Genomic DNA, 25,996 nt, shown 5'->3' with positions numbered 1-25,996 from the left:
TGTCATGGCAGATTGTCTCAGTCGGAAGGGACAAATAATTCCAACAGAATGGATTTCCACAAGGATGTATGCAAGAGACTTTGGGCCACCTGGGGCCAGCCAACCATAGATCTCTTCGCAACCTCGATGACCAAGAGGCTCCCAATATTTTGCTCACCAATCCCGGACCCAGCAGCAGTTCATATAGATGCCTTTCTACTAGATTGGTCACATCTAGATCTATATGCATTCCCTCCGTTCAAGATTGTCAACAAGGTACTGCAGAAGTTCGCCTCTCACGAAGGGACAAGGTTGACGCTAGTTGCTTCCCTCTGGCCCGCGAGAGAATGGCTCACCGAGGTACTTCGATGGCTAGTAGACGTTCCCAGAACACTTCCCCTAAGGGTGGACCTTCTACGTCAGCCACGCGTAAAGAAGGTACACCAAGGCCTCCACGCTCTTCGTCTGACTGCCTTCAGACTATCGAAAGACTCTCGAGAGCTAGAGGCTTTTCGAAGGAGGCAACCAGAGCGATTGCTAGAGCAAGGAGAACATCCACCCTTAGAGTCTACCAATTGAAGTGGGAAATCTTCCGAAACTGGTGCAAGTCAGTATCCGTATCCTCGACCAGTACCTCTGTAACTCAAATAGCTGACTTTCTCTTATATCTGAGGAAAGAACGATCTCTTTCAGCTCCCACTATCAAGGGTTACAGAAGCATGTTGGCATCAGTCTTCCGTCACAGAGGCTTAGATCTTTCCAACAATAAAGATCTACAGGACCTCCTTTAGTCTTTTGAGACCACGAAGGAGCGTCGTTTGGTTACACCTGGTTGGAATTTAGACGTGGTACTAAGATTCCTTATGTCAGACAGGTTCGAACCGCTACAATCAGCCTCCCTGAAAGATCTCACCTTTAAGACTCTTTTCCTGATATGCTTAGCCACAGCTAAAAGAGTCAGTGAGATTCATACCTTCAGCAAGAACATCGGATTCTCATCCGAAACGGCTACATGTTCTACAACTTGGTTTTCTAGCCAAACACGAGCTGCCTTCTCGGCCTTGACCAATATCGTTCGATATTCCAAACTTATCGTATGGTTGGAAATGAACTAGAAAGAGTCTTATGTCCTGTAAGAGCTCTTAAGTTCTATTTAAAAACCTTTACGAGGCCCGTCTGAAGCTTTATGGTGTTCAGTTAAGAATCCATCTTTGCCTATGTCAAAGAATGCTTTATCCTTTTTTTTATCAGACTGTTAATACGAGATGCTCATTCCCATCTGAATGAGGAAGACCAAGCTTTGCTGAAGGTAAGGACACACGAAGTTAGAGCTGTCGCAACTTCCGTGGCCTTTAAACAATTTAGATCTCTGCAAAGTATATTCGACGCAACCTATTGGAAAAGCAAATCAGTGTTCGCGTCTTTTTATCTTAAGAATGTCCAGTCTCTTTACGAGAACTGCTACACTCTGGGACCATTCGTAGCAACGAGTGCAGTAGTGGGTGAGGGCTCAACCACTACAATTCCCTAATTCCATAACCTTTTTTAATCTTTCACTTGAAATGTTTTATTATTGTTTTTGGGTTGTCCGGAAGGCTAAGAAGCCTTTCGCATCCTACTTGATTTGGCGGGTGGTCAAAGTCATTTCTTGAGAAGCGCCTAGATTAGAGGTTTTGATGAGGTCCTTTAGTATGGGTTGCAACCCTTCATACTTCAGCTCCTAGGAGTCGCTCAGCATCCTATGAGGATCGCGAGGCTCAGTAAGGAAGACGTACTTAAAAAGGCAGAGTAATTGTTCAAGTTGACTTCCTTACCAGGTACTTATTTATTTTATGTTTGTTATTTTGAATAACTGCTAAAATGAAATACAAAATACTTAGCTCATAATAATGTCAACATGTAATGCTGGTCTCTACCCACCCCCCTGGGTGTGAATCAGCTATATGATCACCGGCTAAGTTTAATATTGAAAAATGTTATTTTCATTAGCAAAATAAATTTTTGAATATACTTACCCGGTGATCATATATTAAAGGACCCTCCCTTCCTCCCCAATAGAGACCCAGTGGGCCGAGGAGAAAATTGGTTCTGTGTTGACATGGAGTACTTGAGTACCTGCTCGACAGATGGCGCAGTTGATGTACACCCCCACCTGTATAGCGATCGCTGGCGTATTTTGTCCTTAGGTTTTTCTGTCGGGCAGCAGAGCTGACAGCTATATGATCACTGGGTAAGTATATTCAAAAATTTATTTTACTAATGAAAATAACATTTCTTCAAATAAATCCTTGAACTCTTTTTTTGTATCGGATTCATTGTTGATGACTTGAATCGTTTTTTGGAATTTTCCCTTGACCAATTCAAAATGGCTGACCTTTCACAAGTTCCCAAGTTTAGAAAATGCAATGCTAGGGACTGTCATAGGCGTCTTCCAAAGGCTTCTCTCGACCCTCACACTGTTTGTTCCAATTGTCGGGGTAAAACCTGTCAATTGGAAGATCGGTGTGAGGAATGCGTGGGCCTTTCGGAATTCGATTTTATCGAATTTGAGAAGTATACACGCAGACTAGAGAGAGATAGGGTAAGGAGAAGTTCTTCTAGGTCGGTAGATTTTTCCTCTCCTCATGCCCCTCAACCTAATCCTTCCCCTGTAGTGGTTGTTCCTAACCCCCCTCCTAGCACTCAGGAACCATCGATGGCTGACATGATGCGTGCTATCCATGCCTTGGGGGAGAGAGTTGAGTCCCTCGCAAGTGACCGCAATCAACTCATGGCGGATGTTAAGGAACTAAAGTGCCAAAGTGCCGCGGGAAGTGATAAAGTGCCTAGTGTTTCTCAAAGTGTTGTGAACAGTGTTGCGCTTGAGGGTTCGTCTGTTCGTGCCTGTCGTCCTCCTAGTCCGGGACCTCTTGCAAGCTCCCAAGCCCAGGGGAGAAGCAATGCCGTACGACGCATGGGTTCGAGAGGCCTTGATCAGCGAACAGACGTTCCCTCTATGGTATCAGGCGTATCTCCCCAAGATCGCCCCTACCAACGTAAGACGAGAGAGCCCGTTTTTACCTCGTCGTCCGAAGGTGTTTCTCGTAAGAAACTTTGGAGCAAGGTCTCACGACCTTTGAAGCGTAAGTCGGTCCCTTCAGGACAAGTCCAACGTCCCGGTTTTAGCCACTGGGTCAGTTCGGACTCGTTGCCGTCATCTGATGACTGCTCGCCGCCTAAGAGAGGCAAAGCGGTACCGCCTCAGTCGCTCACCCCGTCTGTTGCCGCACCTGCTGCCATAGACCCTAAATGGGTATTGCTACAGGACATGCAGTCCAAGCTTGCGTCCTTGATGGAGGACTTCAATGCGGAGAAGGCTGCTGAACCTTCTGGCCAACAACCATCCAAGCGGTCTGTTGTGCGTCCTGTTGACGCTGAGGTAACTTTCTCGCGTCTACCAGTTGAGGTTGTACCACCACCGATGCGACCCAGTGTGGTTTGCCAGCCGCACGTTGACGTTAGGCGACGCACGGAGGTGGTTGTTGACGTTCAGGACGTTCAACAACCATCAGAGGTGACTTGTTTTGACGCGGTGCGTCAACCTCCGCAACCCGGTATGGTGTTGAATGCACAACCCAGACGGTCTAAACAGTCTCGGGTGGACGCTGTGCGTCCTCGCGCACCCATGGTTGTTGACAGTTCACTGACTGTGCAGCAGTTCCATGACGTTGCGTCCGGATCCGTCACGCATGCACCAGTGCGACCGGACTCAGCGAGCCAAACGTTGCCCACTCCGTTGCCGTTTCCTCATCAGTTTTCGGATGAGGAACTATCAGATGAGGACGTTGCTGAACCGCAAGAGGATCAACCTTCAGAACTTGACGAACCTAAAGCAACTCAACCATCATTGGACTTTAGAAAAGTCATGGCTGTATTTAAGGAGTTGTTCCCTGACCACTTTGTTTCTGTGGCTCCTCGTTCGCCGCCGTCAGAGTTTGTGTTAGGTGTGCCTGCTTCCACACCTGCCTTTACTAGACTCGTTCTCTCTCGTTCATCCAAGAGAGCTTTGCGGCTGTTGGGAGATTGGCTAGAAACTAAGAAGAGTTTAGGAAAGACAGCATTTGCCTTTCCCCCATCTAAACTCTCGTCTAGATCGAGCGTCTGGTATGCCACGGGAGAAGTTCTCGGCTTGGGAGTTCCTGCCTCTGCCCAGGGCGACTTCTCAAGTCTTGTAGACTCTCCCCGCCGCCTTGCCATGAGACGCTCGAAGATTTGTTGGTCACCATCGGACCTGGACCACCTTCTTAAAGGGATTTTTAGGGCTTTCGAAGTCTTTAACTTCCTAGACTGGTGCCTAGGAGCCCTGAGCAGGAAGATCTCTTCTGCAGATAAGGACGTTTCTTTGCTCATTATGTCCTGCATGGACAAGGCCGTCCGTGATGGGTCCAACGAGCTAGCCGCCTCATTCACGTCCGGAGTCCTGAAGAAGCGAGAGTCTCTATGTTCTTTCCTGTCTGCTGGAGTGACGCCATGCCAAAGATCCGAGCTTCTCTTTGCTCCCCTTTCCAAGTGCCTGTTTCCTGAAGTCTTGGTAAAGGAAATTGCCTTATCTTTAGTTCAGAAGGACACCCACGATCTAGTTGCGTCCTCGGCTCGCAAAGCTCCCCCTTTGCCTACATTGTCTGCTAGACCGAGGTTAGACACTCCAGCGTCTCGCTTTATTCCGCCCTTTCGTGGCAGAGCCTCCAGCAGAGGAGGTGCTCGTGCCGAAGGGAAGCGAGGGAAGAGGAAAGGATCCAAGTCCTCTAAGGGCAGAGTCTGACTGCCCGCAACTTCAGACAGCAGTAGGAGCCAGACTCAAGAACTTCTGGCAAGCCTGGGAGAAGAGAGGCGCAGATCAACAATCTGTGAAGTTGCTCAGAGAGGGGTACAAGATCCCTTTTGTACGCAAACCCCCTCTAGCGACGTCCCCCATCGATCTCTCTCCCAGGTACAGAGAGGAAGAAAAGAGACAAGCCCTGAAACTGGAAGTGTCTCTTTTGCTAGAGAAGGGAGCGGTGGTCAAAGTCTCGGACCTTCAATCACCGGGGTTTTACAAGCGTCTCTTCCTAGTATCAAAGAAGACAGGAGGGTGGAGACCGGTGCTAGACGTCAGTGCTCTGAATGTCTTTGTCACAAAGACGAAGTTTTCCATGGAGACCACAAAGTCAGTCTTAGCAGCGGTCAGAATGGAAGACTGGATGGTCTCGCTAGACCTAAGGGACGCCTACTTCCACATCCCCATTCACTCAGACTCCCAACCTTTTCTGAGATTCGTCTTCGAAGATGTGGTTTACCAGTTTCGGGCCCTGTGCTTTGGCCTAACCACAGCTCCTCTCGTATTTACGAGGCTGATGAGGAATGTGGCCAAATTCCTCCACTTATCGGACATCCGAGCCTCCCTTTATTTGGACGACTGGCTTCTCAGAGCCTCTTCCAGTCGTCGCTGTCTGAAGGATCTCAAGTGGACTCTAGATCTGACCAAGGAATTGGAACTCCTAGTCAATTTGGAAAAGTCGCAGCTGGTCCCATCCCAAACTATTCTGTATTTAGGGATGGAGATTCACAGTCAAGCTTTTCGGGCTTTTCCGTCGGCCCCCAGAATAGATCAAGCCCTGTTTTCCATCCAGAAGATGCTGAAGAAAGAACGCTGCTCAGTCAGGCTGTGGATGAGTCTGGTAGGGATGCTGTCATCCCTGGAGCATTTTGTATCACTAGGAAGACTACACCTCCGTCCTCTGCAATTCCATCTGGCTTTCCACTGGAAAAAGGACAAGACGCTAGAGGCGGTCTCGATCCCGATTTCCGGAAAGATGAAGTCTTGTCTGACTTGGTGGAAGGACAATATCAACCTAAGAGAGGGTCTTCCCCTGGCTATTCAGTTACCCAACCACGTTCTCTTCTCGGACGCATCGGACTTGGGCTGGGGCGCGACGCTGGACGGTCGGGAATGCTCAGGTCTGTGGAACTCGAGTCAGAGGAGCATGCATATCAACTGCAAGGAGCTGTTGGCAGTTCATCTGGCCTTGAAAAGCTTCGAGTATCTCCTTCGAGGCAAAGTGGTGGAAGTAAACTCGGACAACACCACGGCCTTGGCGTACATCTCCAAACAAGGAGGTACCCACTCACTGACGTTGTACGAGATCGCAAGGGACCTGCTCATCTGGTCAAAAGATCGAGACATCTCCCTAGTAACGAGGTTCATCCAGGGCGACTTGAACGTCATAGCAGATTGTCTCAGTCGGAAAGGGCAAGTAATTCCAACCGAATGGACCCTCCACAAGGATGTGTGCAAGAGACTTTGGGCCACTTGGGGTCAACCAACCATAGATCTCTTTGCAACCTCGCTGACCAAGAGGCTTCCAATCTATTGCTCTCCAGTCCCGGACCCAGCAGCAATACATATAGATGCCTTCCTCCTAGATTGGTCACATCTGGATCTTTACGCATTCCCACCGTTCAAGATTGTCAACAAGGTACTGCAGAAGTTCGCCTCTCACGAAGGGACAAGGTTGACGTTAGTTGCTCCCCTCTGGCCCGCGAGAGAATGGTTCACCGAGGTACTTCGATGGTTAGTAGACGTTCCCAGAAGTCTGCCTCTAAGAGTAGACCTTCTACGTCAGCCGCACGTAAAGAAGGTACACCAAAGCCTCCACGCTCTTCGTCTGACTGCCTTCAGACTATCGAAAGACTCTCAAGAGCTAGAGGCTTTTCGAAGGAGGCAGCCAGTGCGATTGCTAGAGCAAGGAGAGCGTCTACCATTAGAGTCTACCAATCGAAGTGGGAAGTCTTCCGAGACTGGTGCAAGTCAGTTTCTGTATCCTCGACCAGTACCTCTGTAGCCCAAATAGCTGATTTTCTCTTATACCTGAGAAAAGGACGATCCCTTTCAGCTCCCACTATCAAGGGCTACAGAAGCATGTTGGCATCGGTCTTCCGGCATAGAGGCTTAGATCTTTCCAACAATAAAGATCTGCAAGACCTCCTTAAGTCTTTTGAGACCACTAAGGAGCGTCGTTTGGCTACTCCTGGGTGGAATTTAGACGTGGTACTAAGATTCCTCATGTCAGACAGGTTTGAGCCTTTACAGTCAGCCTCCCTGAAAGATCTCACTCTTAAGACTCTTTTCCTGGTATGCTTAGCCTCGGCTAAAAGAGTCAGTGAGATTCATGCCTTCAGCAAGAACATCGGATTTTCGTCGGAAAAAGCTACTTGTTCGCTGCAACTTGGTTTTCTAGCCAAAAATGAGCTGCCTTCTCGGCCTTGGCCTAAATCTTTCGATATTCCCAGCTTATCGGAGATCGTAGGCAATGAACTAGAACGAGTCTTATGCCCTGTTAGAGCTCTTAAGTTCTATTTAAAGCGTACTAAACCTTTACGAGGCCAATCTGAAGCTTTATGGTGTTCAGTTAAGAAACCATCCTTGCCTATGTCAAAGAATGCTTTGTCATACTTTATCAGATTGTTAATACGAGAAGCTCATTCACATCTGAGTGAGGAAGACCGAGCTTTGCTTAAGGTTAAGACGCACGAAGTTAGAGCTGTAGCAACTTCCGTGGCCTTTAAGCAAAATAGATCTCTGCAAAGTATAATGGATGCAACCTATTGGAGAAGCAAGTCAGTGTTCGCGTCATTTTACTTGAAAGATGTCCAGTCTCTTTACGAGAACTGCTACACACTGGGACCATTCGTAGCAGCGAGTGCAGTAGTGGGTGAGGGCTCAACCACTACAATTCCCTAATTCCATATCCTTTTAATCTGTCTCTTGAAATGTTTTTAATGTTGTTTTTTATGGGTTGTCCGGAAGGCTAAGAAGCCTTTCGCATCCTGGTTGATTTGGCGGGTGGTCAAAGTCATTTCTTGAGAGCGCCCAGATTAGGGGTTTGATGAGGTCCTGTTGTATGGGTTGCAGCCCTTGATACTTCAGCTCCTAGGGGTCTGTCAGCATCCTAAGAGGATCGCGAGGCTCCGTAAGGAAGACGTACTTACAAGGCAGAGTAATCGTCTAAGTCGACTTCCTTACCAGGTACCTATTTATTTTGTTTTTGTTATATTGATAACTTCCAAAATGAAATATAAACTCTTAGCTTATACGATGTAAACATATTTAACTGGTCTCTACCCACCACCCTGGGTGTGAATCAGCTATATATATTCACCGGCTAAGTTAAATATTTAAAAATGATATTTTAATTATAAAATAAATTTTTGAATATACTTACCCGGTGAATATATAAATTAAATGACCCTCCCTTCCTCCCCAATAGAGACGCAGTGGGATGAGAAGAAATTGAGTCTTTGTTTACATCGAGTATGGTATCTGGCCGACAGTTGGCGCTGGTGGGCACACCCGCAACCTGTATAGCGATCGCTGGCGAGTTTTACTGTTTTTTTGTCTGTAGAGCAACAGAGTTGCAGCTATATATATTCACCGGGTAAGTATATTCAAAAATTTATTTTATAATTAAAATATCATTTTTCTTTCACCAGGTTTAGATGACAAAAGCATGTGATTGTATAAGATATTTTTTTGCAATTTGTGAAGATGTGTCACTGTCGTGAGTTATTTTAGGAGCAATAACTGCATAAAATTGTTTCATCAGTCTTAATTCTCTGCTCGTTAATTTTATTAAACGCTTCTTTTTTTGCAATACATATTGCGGATATGTCTTTGCCAATGTTTTAAAAATAATCAAATAATCACATGCTATGAGTCTTTTGCAACATTTAATTCCTTAAATACAAAAAAGGGATTTTGACGAAGGAAAAATCTATTTCTGGGCGAGAGACCTGTGCCGCTCCAGGATCCCGGGAAAAGACTAACCAATTCCCGAAATCCCGGGATTGGGAAAAGTGTCTTAAATGACAATCCCTAGTGTAGATGTGTCGTCTCTCTCTTCCGGATTCATTCCTATTGAAGTGGTCGTAAAACTTTAAAAATTTATCTTTTTCTTTTTAGGAGTGCTTGGTATTGGATAACAAACATGCAAGTTTGCCCTGGCATATCTGGCAACCCATGCAATACGTTTACATCAGCGATGGAAATGGATCCTCACCGGCTTTGCCCTTCGTGCAGACGATACCCTTGCACGGAGGCTTCTCGTTGCATTTAGTGTCGTGAGTGGTCTTTCAATACAGTATACGAAGGTGGAAGTCTAAAAGGGATTCTTTGCACCTAGTTCATCTTCTAGGTGAAAGAAGTCCTGACTTTTCTCTCCTGCGTCTCTTATCCTCCCACCATCCTCTTCCCGTTCGGAAGCCAATCGGATAACATTGAAGACCGTTTGACCCCTGAACAACCTTTGGACCCTGATGACCCCGCTGCTTGCCCTTGTAAAACAGTGGCACCCTCAACCCGTGGGTAGTCTAGATTTCTTGGCGCGCTGCGTTAAATGGTGCCCCTTCCTTGGGGCTTTCAGGTTGCCCCACAAAGGAACAGCTGTTGGAGGTGTTGAAGCTTGTGGCACAGAAGGAATGCACAGCTGCCTTCACAGGAGTTGGCCTAGGCCTTCCCTACCAAACCGCTGGAGGAGAGTCACTTCCAGTCGGTCTCGTACCCCGGCAGATTCTTCCTCAGCAATTCCTTGTCCAGCTGAGGAATTGCAGGCAGGTTCTCTTCAGAATTCCAGCCTAGCATGTTCCCACCCCTGGGGTAAGTGCACACGCTGAATTTGCTCAGCATTGGGTTATGCACGAACCTCAACCCTAATGTATAAGGATATAAGGATGGACAACACTTGCCAGCTCGAGAGGTCTTCCTCCCTTGAGTGGTCTTCCCCTCAAGTGCCTCGTAAGTCGGTGAGCGATTCTTTGCCCCCTTGTACTAGCTCTCTGGAGTTAGGCTCTTTGGAGCAATCTGGTGATCATGGTCGATGACTCCCTGGAATCAAAGGCACTTTCCACTGTGCTCCAAGGCACAACGAGTCTCTGGGAGTCTTGCGTGCGCCTACCCTCCAGGGTATCACCTCAGGCGTCTACTGCTTAGGGAGAAATGCCAGTTTGGTCTGATGAATGTTGGCAGTTGCAGCAAATGATCTCGCCTAAAACCAACCTTGCCTTGCTCGTCACCATCCAAGCACAAGTGTCCTTTCCTGGGTGTGTGTACAAGATATAGTTGACTTGTGAACCATCCCCAATTGCTCTTTCGAGTGTTTGAGCGGCAGCTCGTTTAATTCAGGCTCACAAGCGATCAGACTGGTCTAGTGACAGATGTGCACGAGTTATGTTTGCACCCGCGAAACATTGCTTAACGTTTTACTTTGGTCTTTTCCCCTCTCCTTTGGTAGTATGACGATCAGCTGTTCGTTAGCCAGGAGAAGCGTTGTCTCGCAACCAGCGTTTGAGTGAGCATTCCTCACCAGCAAGAGCCCTTTCAGCTGCCCCTTTGTTCGCAAGGGATGCACCAGGGTTTCAAGAGCTTGTTAAGGCTGCCACTTCATATGTAAGGGACATGCCATGGCTTCAAGAGCTTTTTTAAGGCCACTCCTTCATTTGCAAGGTATGAGCCATGGTCTCAAGAGCTTGTTAAAAACGCCCCTTCATTCTCAGGGGACACGCCGTGGTTTCAAGAGCTCGTTAAGTCCATCTCTTCGTTCTCAAGGGACACGCCATGGTTTAAAGAGCTCCTTATAGCTGTCAGACAGATAACGATCGGTCCTGTGATGACCCGATCACTAGACAAACCTTGGGAACCTTTTTTTATCTGCCTCACAGTGTCAGGATCTCCAGGGAGTTCCAGTCCCTGTCAGATCCAAAGCGTAGGAGGACAACTAGCACCATTTGTGCTTCACCTAGTCCTCCAGTCCTTGCTATTCCTTCACTGCCTGGTCACCCATTTAGGTATCATAGATACCTGGATGCCAAAGCTACCCATGCTAAGCCTGATTCTTAGGGAAAAATTGGTGTTATCCAAATTAAGGTGACTGGAAAGGATAGGTTACGCCTCTTCCGGGAGATGCTTTTCACCCGAGGACTAGCAGGGGTTTGAGATCTCCCAGAGGGGTCTCGTTCATGCAGACTTCGAAGCTTGTGGCGGCTCCTCAGAAGGAAGCTGTTAGTGTCCTAGCCACCTCCTCCTTGAAGCCTTAAGAGTGGAAGATTCTGAAATCTATTCCTAAGAACTGGGCATCAAAGATTCTCGGTGATCCAAGGTTTCCACCCACCTTGAGGTGAGTCTCTAGAAAAAGTGAAGGTTTGTAACAAGCAGGCTGATGCATACTGTTATGTCATTGCTGCCTGGCCTAAAGTCATGAGCCTAACAACAATTTTGTCATGGCCAGGATCACCATAGGATGAAAGAGGTGTTAAATAATTCAGGTGATTTGCTTGTCTGTACTGTGAGGGTACTATGTCACTAACTGAAGTGGCTGCAGCTTTTCAGATCATAGCTAAACAACGTTTTCATTTGTATGGGTTGACTCAAAAAGAAGACCCCATCTAAGCTCTTAGTTACGAAGTGAGCGGAATTGGTTCTATTCTAGCCTTCAATAAGAACCTGTCAGTGAGTACAACCTTCACAGCCCACTATCTGCGTGAGTATACCCACAAGTCCTTATACAAGTTTTCACTTAGGCCTGTGGTAGCTAATCAGCAGGTTTCTTCATAGTTTCTTCATAAGACAAGAAGCATTCCATCTAAGATAGTGGTCACAACATTAGCCTGGGATGAGAAGTAAGAATGCCAAGCCCTTTTTCCTCTTTTCTTCCCTCTCTCTTGGGATGCAGAGGTCATGCTGTTATTAATCCTTTTACCCCCAATGGACGTACCGGTACATTTCACAAAACTCATCCCTTTACCCCCATGGACGTACCGGTACGTCCTTGCAAAAAACTTTGTTTACATTTTTTACATATTTTTGATAATGTTATGAGAAACTTCAGGCATTTTCCAAAATAATGAGACCAACCTGACCTCTCTATGATGAAAATTAAGGCTGTTAGAGCAATTTGAAAAAAAATATATTGCAAAGTGTGCTTAAAAAAAAAAACGCCTGGGGGTTAAGGGTTGGAAAGTTCCAAATAGTGTTGGGGGTAAAAAAGTTAACTGGATCGATGTTGATGCAGGTAATCTTCCATACCAAGTAGTTTCTCTGTATAGGTAGATCCTCTTTATTAGGGGGTAGACAGACATGAGTGTGGAAAACCCCATTACTTTTAATTTACCCCAATTTTCAGAGACATCATTTCCTTTTATGAAAAAGGCATTTCACTGATCATCTGTCACTGGACAGAAACCCAGCCTATCACCTGAGAATCTTTTCTAAGGTGATGGTAGGTGGACAGGAGTCAACGCTTTTGCACCTCTCCAGGTCAAAGTGTTTGGACATCCCTGGATTTTATAGCAACCATCTTGGTTATATGGACTTCCTCCTTCCTTAGGATACAATTATTAAAGGACGAGGTTTGTATACTTGTAGGAATAGATCACATTTTTCAATTCATTTGCATTTTTTCCTAACTTTGCCAACCTGATTCCTTTAAAGTTTTACTTCCTGCCTGAACCACTCCGCAAGTCCTAGGTATCATAGTGGCTACTCAGTGTGCTGACGAGGGCCAGGGCTTCCACGCCACTCGCCAGTAACTACCGATATCCCATTATAATTTTTAACAACTAAGTTCCAGCTACACTGATATTATGCTCATATCAAAGGACTCTGGTTTGTATAGTTAGGAAATATACAAATTACCTGTTATTTGATTTTAGGGGAGGTGCTGTGTGGTACCCCAAAACTTTCCTGTAAATGCTAAAACGGAATCCACTTGTCAAACCCAGAAATGGCCAAACCTGAAATATATCAGAGAAAGAGCAAGTCTCACTCGGGGTGAGGGGTGGAGCCGCTTTGCTATGGGAAGCGGCACCATCCCTCGAGACCTGAGGTTGACCAGGAGTAATTAGTCTATGCTTCTGTTCAATCGCTCCCCGGGGGAAACCAAATACATGATGTATCAGAGAAATATTGTTTTCCATGCCCTAGGGCCAGTGTGTCAATCTCATGGCATGGACTAACTCGGTGTGTATAAGGGAGATCCACTTGTTCATGTTCTATTGAACCTGTCCCACTTCCCTCCGGGAGTCTAGAAAGGTAGACAGGTTTTGGGGATCATACAGCACCTCCCCAAAAATGTTTTTCCTTTGTCAAACCCCCTTTTTAGGGGTAGATGTTTCAAGGTCCCAAAGTACTAATACCAGACCATAAAAAGGTAAACTTGTGCACCACAAGGAACAAGTTACTTAAAACCAAGCGAATGTCCAATTCATGGTTACATATATGTAAAGGAAAGACTAAGAAGTCGACCACTCTCCTAATAAGAGGAAATCCCAGGAGTAGGAGCTTAATGACTAACATGGTGCCTCTGCTACAGGACTCAGTTCACTTTACCTATTGCCCTGTCAACCAGTTTGAATTACAATATACTATTATTAAAACTAGTCCAAATTTTTACAGGCTAGGAAAAGGAATTAACTAAATGGAAGACAACCTGTGAATAGTGGATTTCACGCGCCTTTGCTTTATACACGACACCCTAAAGGTGCTCGCGCGAGGGTTGTAACCTCAGCATTCCATGCTTTTATCTTTCTCTGGTATAATTGGAAGGTTTTATCAGAAAAGGTATATAAGAAGGACTCTTTTCACCGGGCGCCACAGGTCTCTCCCCAGAAATAGATTTTTCCTTCGTCAAAATCCCTTTATTGTACTGTACTGTACTAGCAAAAAAATAGCATTTAATTGCAAGACTATGAATGTTTCAACAAATCCTTTCTAACCCAACTGAGATTAAAAGCAATGTACCATCAATCTTAAAAGTATTTGTCCTTATGGACATTCTGCATATATATCCATATATTTTTATTATACTGCTAACCTAACGTACTGTAGGGTAATGACATGCTAACTGTGTACATATACATTACTTAAGATAATGATTTGTAGGTTCCATGCCACATCCATGGCACAATAACTATGCATACATATATATTGTACACTATACATGTAGCATATACAGTACTATATATCTAATATATGATGATTTGATCCTATTCATCCATAGCTAACTATATACCGGTATAACCTAATTGTTGAAACTTAGTTTTACAGGTGCCATCACTCCATCTGAATTGCTTCGACTAATTTAGGCTGTGCATAGTCCAGCGTTACTAAAAAGTACACCCCAACTTAGGCTATGCTATGTTTATATGAAATTATTTTAGAACTCATGTGTATAGTATTATGTAAGAAATAAAATATCAGCATGGAAGAAGGAGAATGACTAGTCATACATAACTGAACATTCATTACCAAAACAAAGTAAGTGACTGAATAGTGGTGCTTGTATTAACATTAGCACTAGAATTAGGTAAATAATTAATTTGGAACCTAGTTACTGTAACTTATAAGTTAAGGTAAAAGTCTTAAAAACTTTTCAATTAGGAGTGCAAACAAAGGTGCCCTTCTATTTATGACTTCAGAAAAGATGGTTGCCAGATGCAAAGACATGCCTTGATAAGCATTGCCTTCAGCATTAGTAGTGATTCTCAGTTAGCTGATGAATTCAGCATTGAAGGTGCTGAGATGGATTCAATAGAGCCTGAGCTCTTGGGCCTCCTTTATACACGCTGAGTCCATACTGTTACACTAGCCCTTGCACAAGGAAAATATTTATTTGCTATATTGTCAAATTTGATTCCCTCTGGTCGCTTTTACAGGAAATTTATGGGACTACACAAGATCTAACCCCTAAAATATCTTAAGGTATTTACATTTCACCATACAGTATAGTTATCATAACATGTATTAGAATTGTTTTTTTTTCAATGTCTATTGAACTTTAGTTCTGTTACACTGTTACAACTCTATTTTAATTTTATTTTCCATGATCAGTTCAGTGTAAAACTGCATCCAGGATCTAATATTACTGAATATTACATACTGATTTTCTTTGCTTGTTTTTTTGCACAGCATTGTTAAATATTTTTTGATGTGCTATTACAACTGGCTTGAAATTATATTTCCTGGATGATAGAATTATCAGGGTAATCAGAGATTGCTATATTGCATAATATAATAACTGTTTTAGATGATGTATTTCCAGGTTAGGCATATCATTACTGTACAGTACTACAGTGATTTCTTAACATAGGTTACCAAGTCACGATAGAACCCTCTTAACTCATTGGCCAAAGTTACAATATACAGTATTGCAGTTCAAGATATGTTAATACAGATTTTGCATTGTTTTCTTACATCAAATCTACATTTTCATAAGTGATTAGTAATTTCTCTCATCTTCCAGATCAAAGATGAAAATACAGGGATGACCCGTAGAATTGCCTATTTAAAATCCCCAGGTCCCCGTACGCCTGGTATCATATACTTTCCAGGTTTCATGTCGAACAAGAGTGGAACAAAAGCTGTAAGCCTGTACAAGTTCTGTCAGAAACATGGCTTTCCTTATGTGAGGTAAGATATCAAAACCGACGAATGCTGTTGGTACAGTATGTTCATAAAATAAAAACTAAATACTTTACTATGCCTTTTTTAAATGTTTTTTTTGGGCTCAGGCCATGTCGTCCTGAAGGAACCTTCCATCAGGACGACATGGCTATCTCGCCCAAAAATAGATTTTTCGCTTCGCTCAAAATCCGTTTTATAGATTCCTTTTTTGTCATTCACTTCCTCTTTTTTTTCTCAGAATATCATCTAAAAGCCTTTCAAGTTACATTATTCAAGAAAACAGTAATTTTAAATATTTAACTTAGCCGGTGAATATATAATAGCTGCAACTCTGCGGCTCGACAGAAAACACACTCAAAAAACTCGCGAGCGATCGCTATGAAGGTTGCGGGTGTGCCCACCAGCGCCAACTGTCGGCCAGATACCACTCTTGTATGTAAACAAAACCTTCAATTCTTCTCTGTCGACGTTGACGACAAGACGTATCAATACTCGCTGTAGAACCTGGAGTTTTCTCAACATATTTGGTGAAGTACTTCATTTTGGTTTGAGCTTCCGCAGTGCAGGTGTTTTATCTTCATCTTAAATCTTGAACTCGTTTTTGGATAGATTTAATTTTTGATGACAAAGAGAGTATGGACTTTCTTTGACTTTTAAATGGCCGACCCTTCCCTTAGACGGAAGTGTGTTTAGGCTTTTAGCAATTATTTTATCACGTTATAAATTAATTATAGATTTTCCTCTATATATTTTATATCTCAACCGCCTTTATTAGGCCTCTTCGATTAGCTTTCCATTTATAATAAACATCAAAATAAATTTTAATGATTTGTTTATATGCGACCTTTCCTGAGAGTAGGCGGTCCTAACTTGGAAACCGAAGTTAAACAACGTTGAGCCCTTTCAATCGTAAATAGCTTTTAAAGAGCTAATGATTTAAAACTTATTAAATGAATATTTTTTAATAGATATTTTATGAAAGATTTTCTTTGAATAGTCTTCGTACTGTTTCAAAGATGAACTAACGTTTAGTTTATTTATGCTACGCAGTTTGCGCTCTATCGTTACGATAGAGAGAGAGAGTATCACGGTTTCACTTTGCAGAAAGAGTAAATCAATTCTGACGTTTTGTTCATTCTTCTTTCAAAGCTTAAATGTTTTAAATTCTATTTTAAAGGAACTTTTTAATTGAAAAACCTTTCAGTTTTTTTCCTTTGGTCAAATAACCTGTTTTTTTGACGAAACGTAAGTGGGCTCTTCTCTTAGGTGCGAAATCAAGAGAGAGAGAGAGAGAGAGAGAGAGAGAGAGAGAGAGAGAGAGAGAGAGAGAGATAGAGACGGAGGGAGAGAGAGGAGAGAAAACGTTCCGTTCTTTATCTCGTCCCAAGCGGGTAACGTTGTTCTCGAGTTACTCTCGTCCCTAGTCTCTGTACAGGGAGAAAGGATAAAACGTTTTTAGTTTTTTATTCTCGTCCCAAGGCAATGTACGGTGAGAGATTGAAAACGTAGTTTTGAATGAACTAGTGTTTAGTCTCTTCCCCAGCCACTGAATTTTTTATCTAAAAATATGTTTACTGGTTTTTGCTGGTATTAATGTGCTTGCATTATACGACTGATTTCGCAATTACAACCTTTTGATGAGGGTAGAATTGCGTGCTTCAGGTAGAAATCAGTTTTATTCATACCTGATGTGAATTGTTAAAAGATTCGATTTCAGTGAAATAAGTGCAAAACAGAAAATCGTAGTGATAAAGTGATATTGCGCAAAGTGTTATCAGTGTTGCGACCGAGGGTTCATCTGTTCGTGCCTGTCGTTCGCCTAGTCCGGGACCTCTTGCAAGCTCCCAAGCCCAGGGGAGAAGTAATGTCGTACGACTTATGGGTTCGAGAGGCCTTGATCAGCGAACAGACGTTCCCTCTATGGTATCGGGTGTATCTTACCAAGATCACCCCTACCATAAGGCGAGAGAGACAATTTTCTCCTCGTCATCCGAAGGCTTTTCGCATAAGAAACCGTGAAACAAGGTTTCGAGGCCCTTTAAGCGAAAGTCAGTCCTTTCAAGACAGGTCCAGCGTCCTGGTTTTAACCATTAGGACAGCTCTGACCCTATGCAGTCATCGGAAGACTGCTCGCCGCCTAACAAAAGCGTAACACAGACTCCGAGAGTCTTTTTGTAGGCAAGGTTTTGCGGTCACAGACGTTACCCTCGTCTCTTACTGCAACCATTCCCGTTGATCCTAAATGGGTTGTACGGCAAGACATGCAGAATAAGCTTGCCTCCCTTATGGAAGACTATTCTGCCGATAAGTCCGTTGAGCCTAGCCGTTTATCTCATCGAGATCCTGGCTTTCAGCCACCCTAACGTTCCTTTGTGCGTCCTGTTGACGTTGGCGTAGCTAAGTCACGTCAGTCAGGTTGTTTAGAACCACACTCGATGCGGTCTCGTGTGGATTTTCAGCCACATTTGGACGTTAGGCCACTTGCTGATGCTCCTGTTGACGTTCAGGACGTTCGCTAACAATCGGAGTTGACTTGTTTTGACGCTGAGCGTCAACCTCCGCATTCTAGAGTTGTTTTGACTGCTCAGTCTAGGCGGTCAAAGCAGTCTCGAGTGGACGCTGTGCATCCTTACGCACCTGTTGTTGTTGACAGTTCACAGACTGTCAAGCAGTTACATGACGTTGCGTCCTGGTCTCTCGCACCTGTTGTTGTTGACAGTTCACAGACTGTCAAGCAGTTACATGACGTTGCGTCCTGGTCCGCTACTAATGCACCAGTGCGTGTGAACTCTGCTTGTAAAGCATTGCCACCACGGTAGGTCTCTCCCTTGCTTGAGACTCAGCTATTATCGGACAAGGTTCCTGTCAGACGGAGAGGAGCCTAAAGCTGCTTAGCCCTCTATGGACTTTAAATAAATCATGCTGATTTTTAAGGATCTTTGTCCGGATCTTTTTGTAACTGCTGCTCCTCGTTCACCTAAACGTCAGAGCTTACACTAGGCCTAGCTACTTCGAAGCCGTTGTTTTATAAGCTAGTGCTCTCTCGCTCTCCTAGAGAGCTTTACGTTTGCTAGGCGACTGGTTTATCACCAGGAGGAGTTTGGGGGATACAGCCTTTGCTTTCCCTTCTTTTAAACTGGCTTATAGAGCGAGAGTCTGATATGACACGAGAGAAGTTCTCGGCTTGGGAGTTCCTGCCTCTGCCCAGATAGACTTCTCAAACCTCATAGACTCTCCCTGGCGCCTGGCCATGAGACGCTCCAAGATTTTACAGGTCAACTTCACAGCTGTTTTCGAGCCTTTGAAGTTTTGCTGTACAATTATGTCATGCATAAACAAGGCTTTCAGGTATGGCTCCAATGATCTGACAGCCACGTTCTCTGCAGGAACAAGTCCCTCAGGGATGGCTCCATGTTTTGGCAGCCATGTTCACTGCAGGAGTACGTAAGAGGCAAGTGCGCTCAATGTGTTCATTGTCAAGACAAACTTCACGATGAAGTCTACCAGGCTGTCTTGACAGCATTTATGGAAGGCGACTGGATGGTCTCTCTCGACCTTCAGGAGGCATACTTCCACATTCCTATACACCCGGATTCCCAACCGTTTCTGAGGTTTGTTTACAGGAATGTGGGGTACCAGTTTCGAGCCCTGTGCTTTGGCCTCAGTCCTGCGCCTCTCGTGTTTACGAGGCTCATGAGGAATGTGGCAAAATCCCTCCATCTATCGGGGATCCGAGCCTCCCTGTACTTGGACGACTGGCTTCTCAGAGCATCGTTCAGCCTTTGCTGTCTGCAGGATCTACATTGGACATTGAGTCTGGCCAGGGAGTTGGGACTTGTGGTCAACCTAAAAGTCCCAACTGATCCCATCCCAGATTATTCTATTTTTGGGGATGGAGATTCGCAGTCAAGCCCTGCTCGAAGTCCAACTAATGCTGAAGAGAAAACGTTTATTCAGTCAGGAGTTGGAACAGTCTCGTAGGGACTCTCTCATCCCTGGAGCAGTTTGTCTCACTAGGGAGACTACCCCTTCTGCCTCTCCAGTTCCATCTAGCCTCTCACTGGAACTAGGACAAGACATTAGAGACGGTATCATTCCCAGTCTCCGAACCAATAAAGGCATGCCTGAAATGGTGGGACAGCAATATCAGTCTGAGAGAGGGACTATCCCTAGCAGTCAAGAACCCAAACCACGTGTTGTCCTCAGACGCGTCGGGTTTGGGTTGGGGTGCGACCCTGGACGGTCGGGAATGCTCGGGTCTGTGGACCTCAAGTCAGAAGAGCATGCACATCAACGGCAAGGAGCTATTAGCAGTCCACTTGGCCTTGATGATATTAGAAAGCGTCTTCGAAACTAAGTGGTAGAGGTCAACTCAGACAACACCACAACTTTGGCGTACATCTCCAAGCAAGGAGGCACACACTCCTTCACGCTGCTCGAGATCGCAAGGGACCTTCTCTTATGGTCAAGAATTCGAGGCATCTCCCTGTTGACGAGATTCATCCAGGGGGACTTGAACGTCTTGGCAGACTGTCTCAGTCGGAGGGGTCAGGTGATACCCACGGAATGGACCCTCCACAAGGACGTGGGCAAGAGTCTTTGGGCTACTTGGGGTCAACCCACCATAGACCTCTTTGCCTCCTCGTTGACCAAAAGGTTACCAATCTTTTGCTCTCCAGTCCTAGATACAGAAGCAATCTACATAGACGCGTTTCTACTGGATTGGTCTTTTATAGACTTATATGCATTCCCACCATTCAAGATAGTCAACAAGGTACTGCAGAAGTTCGCCTCTCACGGAGGGACAAGGTTGACGTTGGTTGCTACCCTCTGGCCCGCGAGAGAGTGGTTCACCGAGGTACTTCAATGGCTGGTAGACTTTCCAAGAAGTCTTCCTCTAAGGGTAGATCTGTTACGTCAGCCCCACGTAAAGAATGTCCATCAAAGCCTCCCCGCTCTTCGTCTGACTTCCTTCAGACTATCAAAAGACTCTCAAGAGCTAGAGGCTTTTCGAAGGAGGCAGTCAGTGCGATTGCAAGAGCTAGGAGAGCTTCTACCATTAGAGTATACCAGTCGAAGTGGGAAGTCTTTCGAGACTGGTGCAAGTCAGCATCTGTGTCCTCGTCCAGTACCTCTGTAGCCCAAATCGCAGATTTTCTTTTACATCTGAGAAAGGTTCGCTCCCTTTCAGCTCCCACGATTAAGGGCTACAGGAGCATGTTGGCTTCGGTCTTTCGACATAGAGGCTTAGATCTTTCCAACAATAAAGATCTCCAAGATCTCCTTAAGTCTTTCGAGACCTCTAAGGAACGTCGTTTGGCAACTCCTGGATGGAACTTAGACGTGGTCCTAAGGTTCCTCATGTCAGACAGGTTTGAGCCATTACATTCAGCCTCCCTGAAGGATCTCACCCTCAAGACACTTTTCCTAGTGTGCTTGGCTTCGGCTAAAAGGGTCAGTGAACTTCATGCCTTCAGTAAGAACATCGGCTTTTCTACAGAAAAAAGCCACTTGTTCACTTCAACTTGGTTTCCTGGCCAAAAATTAACTGCCTTCTCGTCCTTGGCCTAAATCTTTTGATATTCCTTGCTTATCAGATATCGTAGGCAACGAACTGGAAAGAGTATTATGTCCTGTTAGAGCTCTTAAGTTCGATTTACCTCGTACTAAGTCATTACGAGGGAAATCTGAGGCATTATGGTGCTCAGTTAAGAAACCTTCATTGCCTATGTCAAAGAATTCTTTGTCATATTTTATCAGATTTTTTTAATACGAGAAGCTCATTCTCACTTCAATGAGAAAGACCGATGTTTGCTTAAGGTTAAGACGCACGAAGTTAGAGATATAGCAACCTCCGTGGCCTTCAAGCAAAATAAATCTCTGCAAAGTATTATGGACGCGACTTTTTGGAGAAACAAGTCAGTGTTCATGTCATTTGACTTAAAAGATGTCCAGACTCTTTACGAGGACTGCTACACACTGGGTCCATTCGTTGCAGCGAGTGCAGTAGTGGGTGAGGGTTCTACCACTACACTTCCCTAATTCCAATATCCTTTTAATCTGTCTCTTGAAATGTTTTTAATATTGTTTTATGGGTTGTTCGGAAGGCTAAGAAGCCTTTCGCATCCTGGTTGATTTGGCGGGTGGTCAAAGTCATTTCTTGAGAGCGCCCAGATTAGGGGTTTGATGAGGTCCTGTTGTATGGGTTGCAGCCCTTGATACTTCAGCTCCTGGGAGTCTGTCAGCATCCTAAGAGGATCGCTGGGCTCCGTGAGGAAGACAGACTTACAAGGCAGAGTAATCGTCTAAGTCAACTTCCTTACCAGGTACCTATTTATTTTGGTTTTGTTATATTGATAACTGTCAAAATGAAAAAACTCTTAGCTTATACGCTGTAAACATAATTAACTCTGGTCTCTACCCACCTCCTTGGGTGTGAATCAGCTATTATATATTCACCGGGTAAGTTAAATATTTAAAAATGATATTTTAATTATAAAATAAATTTTTGAATATACTTACCCGGTGAATATATAAATTAAATGACCCTCCCTTCCTCCCCAATAGAGACACAGCGGGACGAGAAGAATTGAAGGTTTTGTTTACATACAAGAGTGGTATCTGGCCGACAGTTGGCGCTGGTGGGCACACCCGCAACCTTCATAGCGATCGCTCGCGAGTTTTTTGAGTGTGTTTTCTGTCGAGCCGCAGAGTTGCAGCTATTATATATTCACCGGGTAAGTATATTCAAAAATTTATTTTATAATTAAAATATCATTTTATTACCTTTTATTACAAAAATCAAAACTAAGCAAATCCAGTTACAGTTAAAGAAGCTCTATATAACTCTTGGTACTGTGTAAACATCAAGTACTTCAAAATAAATGTGCGCAAAATCTCAGTGCTGAAAATCTCCTCTTTTTTTAAGTGAAGAGTATTGACAAGTATGGTATGAGAATGGTGTAGAATATTTATCCTTGTAAAAGGAGGATTCATCTTTAATTTTTCATATGAAGGAGCACTGTTGCCATTACCAAAGGGTCTTTCCAACAGCTCTTTATCCCGTAGGTGCACCCACTTTTTAGGAAAAGCAGCTCCCTTATTACAAGCTTGCTCTCTCCAGCTTCTGTAACTTATTTTATGTTGCAATTACCATTAGTGATTCCAGTCAGGTCGTCAGACCATACATGTGTATTCTAAAGATACAAACATTCAACATTCATTTATTGTTGTGATTCTAAATATGGTGTCACCCACTTTAGACCAAAGTTAAAGTCTGTGTAAGGTAATTTATGAAGAAAACTGTAACATTTAGCTTCTTTGATAGTGATTGCATGTCATCATCAGTGACCATTCTTGTTGCAACATCAGTTTAATAATCTTAATCAGTTGATTATGGCTACCAGTCAGTTTTCTCTCACAGCTGTTGAGCACTTATTTGTTGAATATAAAAAAGGTATTAAAGTGAACATAATTGGTTGGACAGCATTCAAGTTCAGGTTAAAGCAGATTCTTTGCGTCTATGAGACATGAAATTACTTTTCCTTTTGTGAAAACAGTCTCATCTTACATGAAAGCAATTTTTTTGGTATCTGTGAGACATGAAATTACTTTTCCTTTTGTGACAACAGTCTCATCTTACATGAAAGCAATTTTTTTGGTATCTGTGAGACATGAAATTACTTTTCCTTTTGTGAAAACAGTCTCTTCTTACAGTAAAGCTAATTTTTGTTGTATCTGTGACATATTAAATTACTTTCCTTTTGTGAAAACAGTCTCAGCTTACAGGAAAACAAATTTTGTGGTATCTGTGAGACATGAAATTAATTTTCCTTTTGTGAAAACAGACTCATCTTACAGGAAAGTAAATTTTGGGTATCTGTGAGACATGAAATTACTTTTCCTTTAGTGAAAACAATCTCTAATTACAGGAAGGCTAATTTTTTGGTATCTGTGAGACATGAAATTACTTTTCCTTTTGTGAAAAGTCTTATCTTACAGGAAAGCTAATTTTTTGGTATCTGTGAGCTACTACCACTAGAGTTATGGGGTTTTTTGATTGGCCAGACAGTACTACATCGGATTCTTCTTTCTGCTTACAGTTAATTTTCCCTTTGCCTACACACACACACACACACACACACACACACACACACACACACACACACACACACACACACACACACACACACACACACACACACACACACAGAATAGCCTGGCCTATTCTTTACACATTCTCCTCTGTCCTAATACACAGGACAACACTGAGATTACCAAACAATTCTTCTTACTTCACTGTAATTGTTCAGTGGCAACTTTTCTCTTTGTAAGGCTAGAAGAGTGTCTTTAGCTATGGTAAGCAGCTCTTCTAGGAGAAGGACACTCTAAAATCAAACCATTGTTGGTCTTTAATCTTGGATAGTGCCATAGCCTCTGTACCATGGTCTTCCAATGTCTTTTTGGTTAGAGTTCTCTTGCCTGAGGGTACACTTGAGCATACTATTCTATCTTATTTCTCTTCCTCTTGGTTGGTAAAGTGTTTATAGTTGATATAGGAGATATTTATTTTAATCTTGTTGCTCTTCTTAAAATATTTTATTTTTCTTAGTTTCCTTTCTTCACTGAGCTATTTTCCCTGTTGGAGCCCCTGGGCTTATAGCATCCCGCTTTTCGACTAGGGTTGTAGCTTAGCAAGTAATAATGATTATAATAACTTGTGAAAACAATCTCTAATTACACTCTTCTTACAGGTACGATCCTTCTGGTTTGGGTGAAAGCGAAGGTGTGGAAGTGACGCAAGTCACGTTTCATCACTGGGTTCAAGATGCCACAGAAATTTTGCAGAGAGTTACCGAAGGACCACAATTGGTTGTAGGTTCCTCAATGGGTGGCTGGGTAAGGTATCTCCTCCTTTCGTAGGCTTTTACAGGCGACAAACAATTGTGGTTCTGAAGATGAAAATTGGGCTCCCTGATATTTTAGGGGTTCCTAAAATTTGTCAGTGCCAATGTACAGTAATATAGCTTATGAACACAGCTATTATTTTACCATTAAAATTACTTAAATTTACTTCTAATGTAATAAAAGCTGGTTATAATCTTAGTTTCAAGTTAAATAGCTTTACTTTATTTTATTATGTTAGGAAATGGAAAATAAATATAAGAAATAGTTTAAATAATGCTTGTAATGTAGCTGTAAGTTTTTAAATATTTAACTTAGCCGGTGAATATATAGCTGCAACTCTGTTGCTCGACAGACAAACTCTACGGAAAAAACTCGCCAGCGATCGCTACACAGGTTGCGGGTGTGCCCAACAGCGCCATCTGTCGACCAGATACCCAGCTCTTATGTAAACAAAGACTCAATTTTCTCTCTGTCGTGTCGACAAGACGTACTTTACTCGCTGTTGCTAAACTGGAGTTTTTCACATCATATTGGTGAAGTACTATATTCTGGTTTTGAGCTTTCGCAATGCAGGTGTTTTATCTTCATCTTAAATCTTGAACTCGTTTTGGATAGATTTAATTATGGTGACAAAGAGAGTATGGACTTTCTTTCACTTTTAAATGGCCGACCCTTCCCTTAGACGGAAGTGTGTTTAGGCTTTTAGTAATTATCTTATCACGTTATAAATTATTTATAGATTTTCCTCTATATATTTTATATCTCTCCGCCTTTATTAGGCCTCTTCGATTAACTTTCCATTTATTATAAATATATAAAAATAAATTTTAATGTTTTGTTTTATGCGACCTTTCCTGAGAGTAGGCGGTCCTAACTTGGAAACCGAAGTTAATCAACGTTGAGCCCTTTATATCGTAAATAGCTTTTAAAGAGCTAAGGATTTAAAACTTTTTAAATGTAATATTTTATGAAAGAATTTCTTTGATAGTCTTCGTACTGTTTTCAAAGATGAACTAACGTTTAGTTTATTTATGCTACGCAGTTGTTGACGTTCAGGACGTTCAACATGCGCTCTATCGTTACGATAGAGAGAGAGTGTATCACGGTTTCACTTTGCAGTAAGAGTAAATCGATTCTGACGTTTTGTTCATTCTTTCTTAGCTTAAATGTTTTAAATTCTATTTTAAAGGAACTTTTTATTTGAAAAACCTTTCAGTTTTTTCCTTTAGTCAAATAACATGTTTTTTTTGACGAAATATAATTGGGCTCTTCTCTTAGGTGCGAAATCAAGAGAGAAAGAGAGAGAGAGATAGAGACGGAGGGAGAGAGAGGAGAGAAAACGTTCCGTTCAAGCGGGTAACGTTGTTCTCGAGTTACTCTCGTCCCTAGTCTCTGTACGGGGAGGAAGGATAAAACGTTTTTAGTTTTTTATTCTCGTCCCCAGGCTATGTGCGGTGAGAGATTGAAAACGTAGTTTATATGAACTAGTGTTTAGTCTCTTTCCCAGCCACTGAATTTTTTATCTTAAAATATGTTTTCTGTTTTTTGCTGGTATTAATGAGCTTGCATTATACGACTGATTTTGCAATTACTACCTTTTAATGAAGGGTAGAATTGCGTGTTTCAGGTAGAAATCAGTAA

At 43.3% G+C, this 25,996-nt stretch overlaps 1 protein-coding gene across 6 annotated transcripts in view; it reads left to right on the top strand.

The window, feature by feature from the left end:
* Positions 1–25,996, top strand: part of LOC137622201 (palmitoyl-protein thioesterase ABHD10, mitochondrial-like) — a 242,880-nt gene that overhangs the window by 192,024 nt on the left and 24,860 nt on the right. For all 6 annotated transcript variants that reach the window (XM_068352666.1, XM_068352662.1, XM_068352664.1 and 3 more), the window contains exons 3-4: positions 15,288–15,454; positions 24,202–24,346. In XM_068352666.1, coding sequence (XP_068208767.1) covers positions 15,288–15,454; positions 24,202–24,346 — 312 coding nt within the window. The remainder of the gene's footprint in view (positions 1–15,287; positions 15,455–24,201; positions 24,347–25,996) is intronic.

The sequence above is a fragment of the Palaemon carinicauda genome, chromosome 29 (genome assembly GCF_036898095.1).
Source record: "Palaemon carinicauda isolate YSFRI2023 chromosome 29, ASM3689809v2, whole genome shotgun sequence".
Classification (NCBI taxonomy): domain Eukaryota; kingdom Metazoa; phylum Arthropoda; class Malacostraca; order Decapoda; family Palaemonidae; genus Palaemon; species Palaemon carinicauda.
This window is presented reverse-complemented; position numbering and strand designations above follow the sequence as displayed.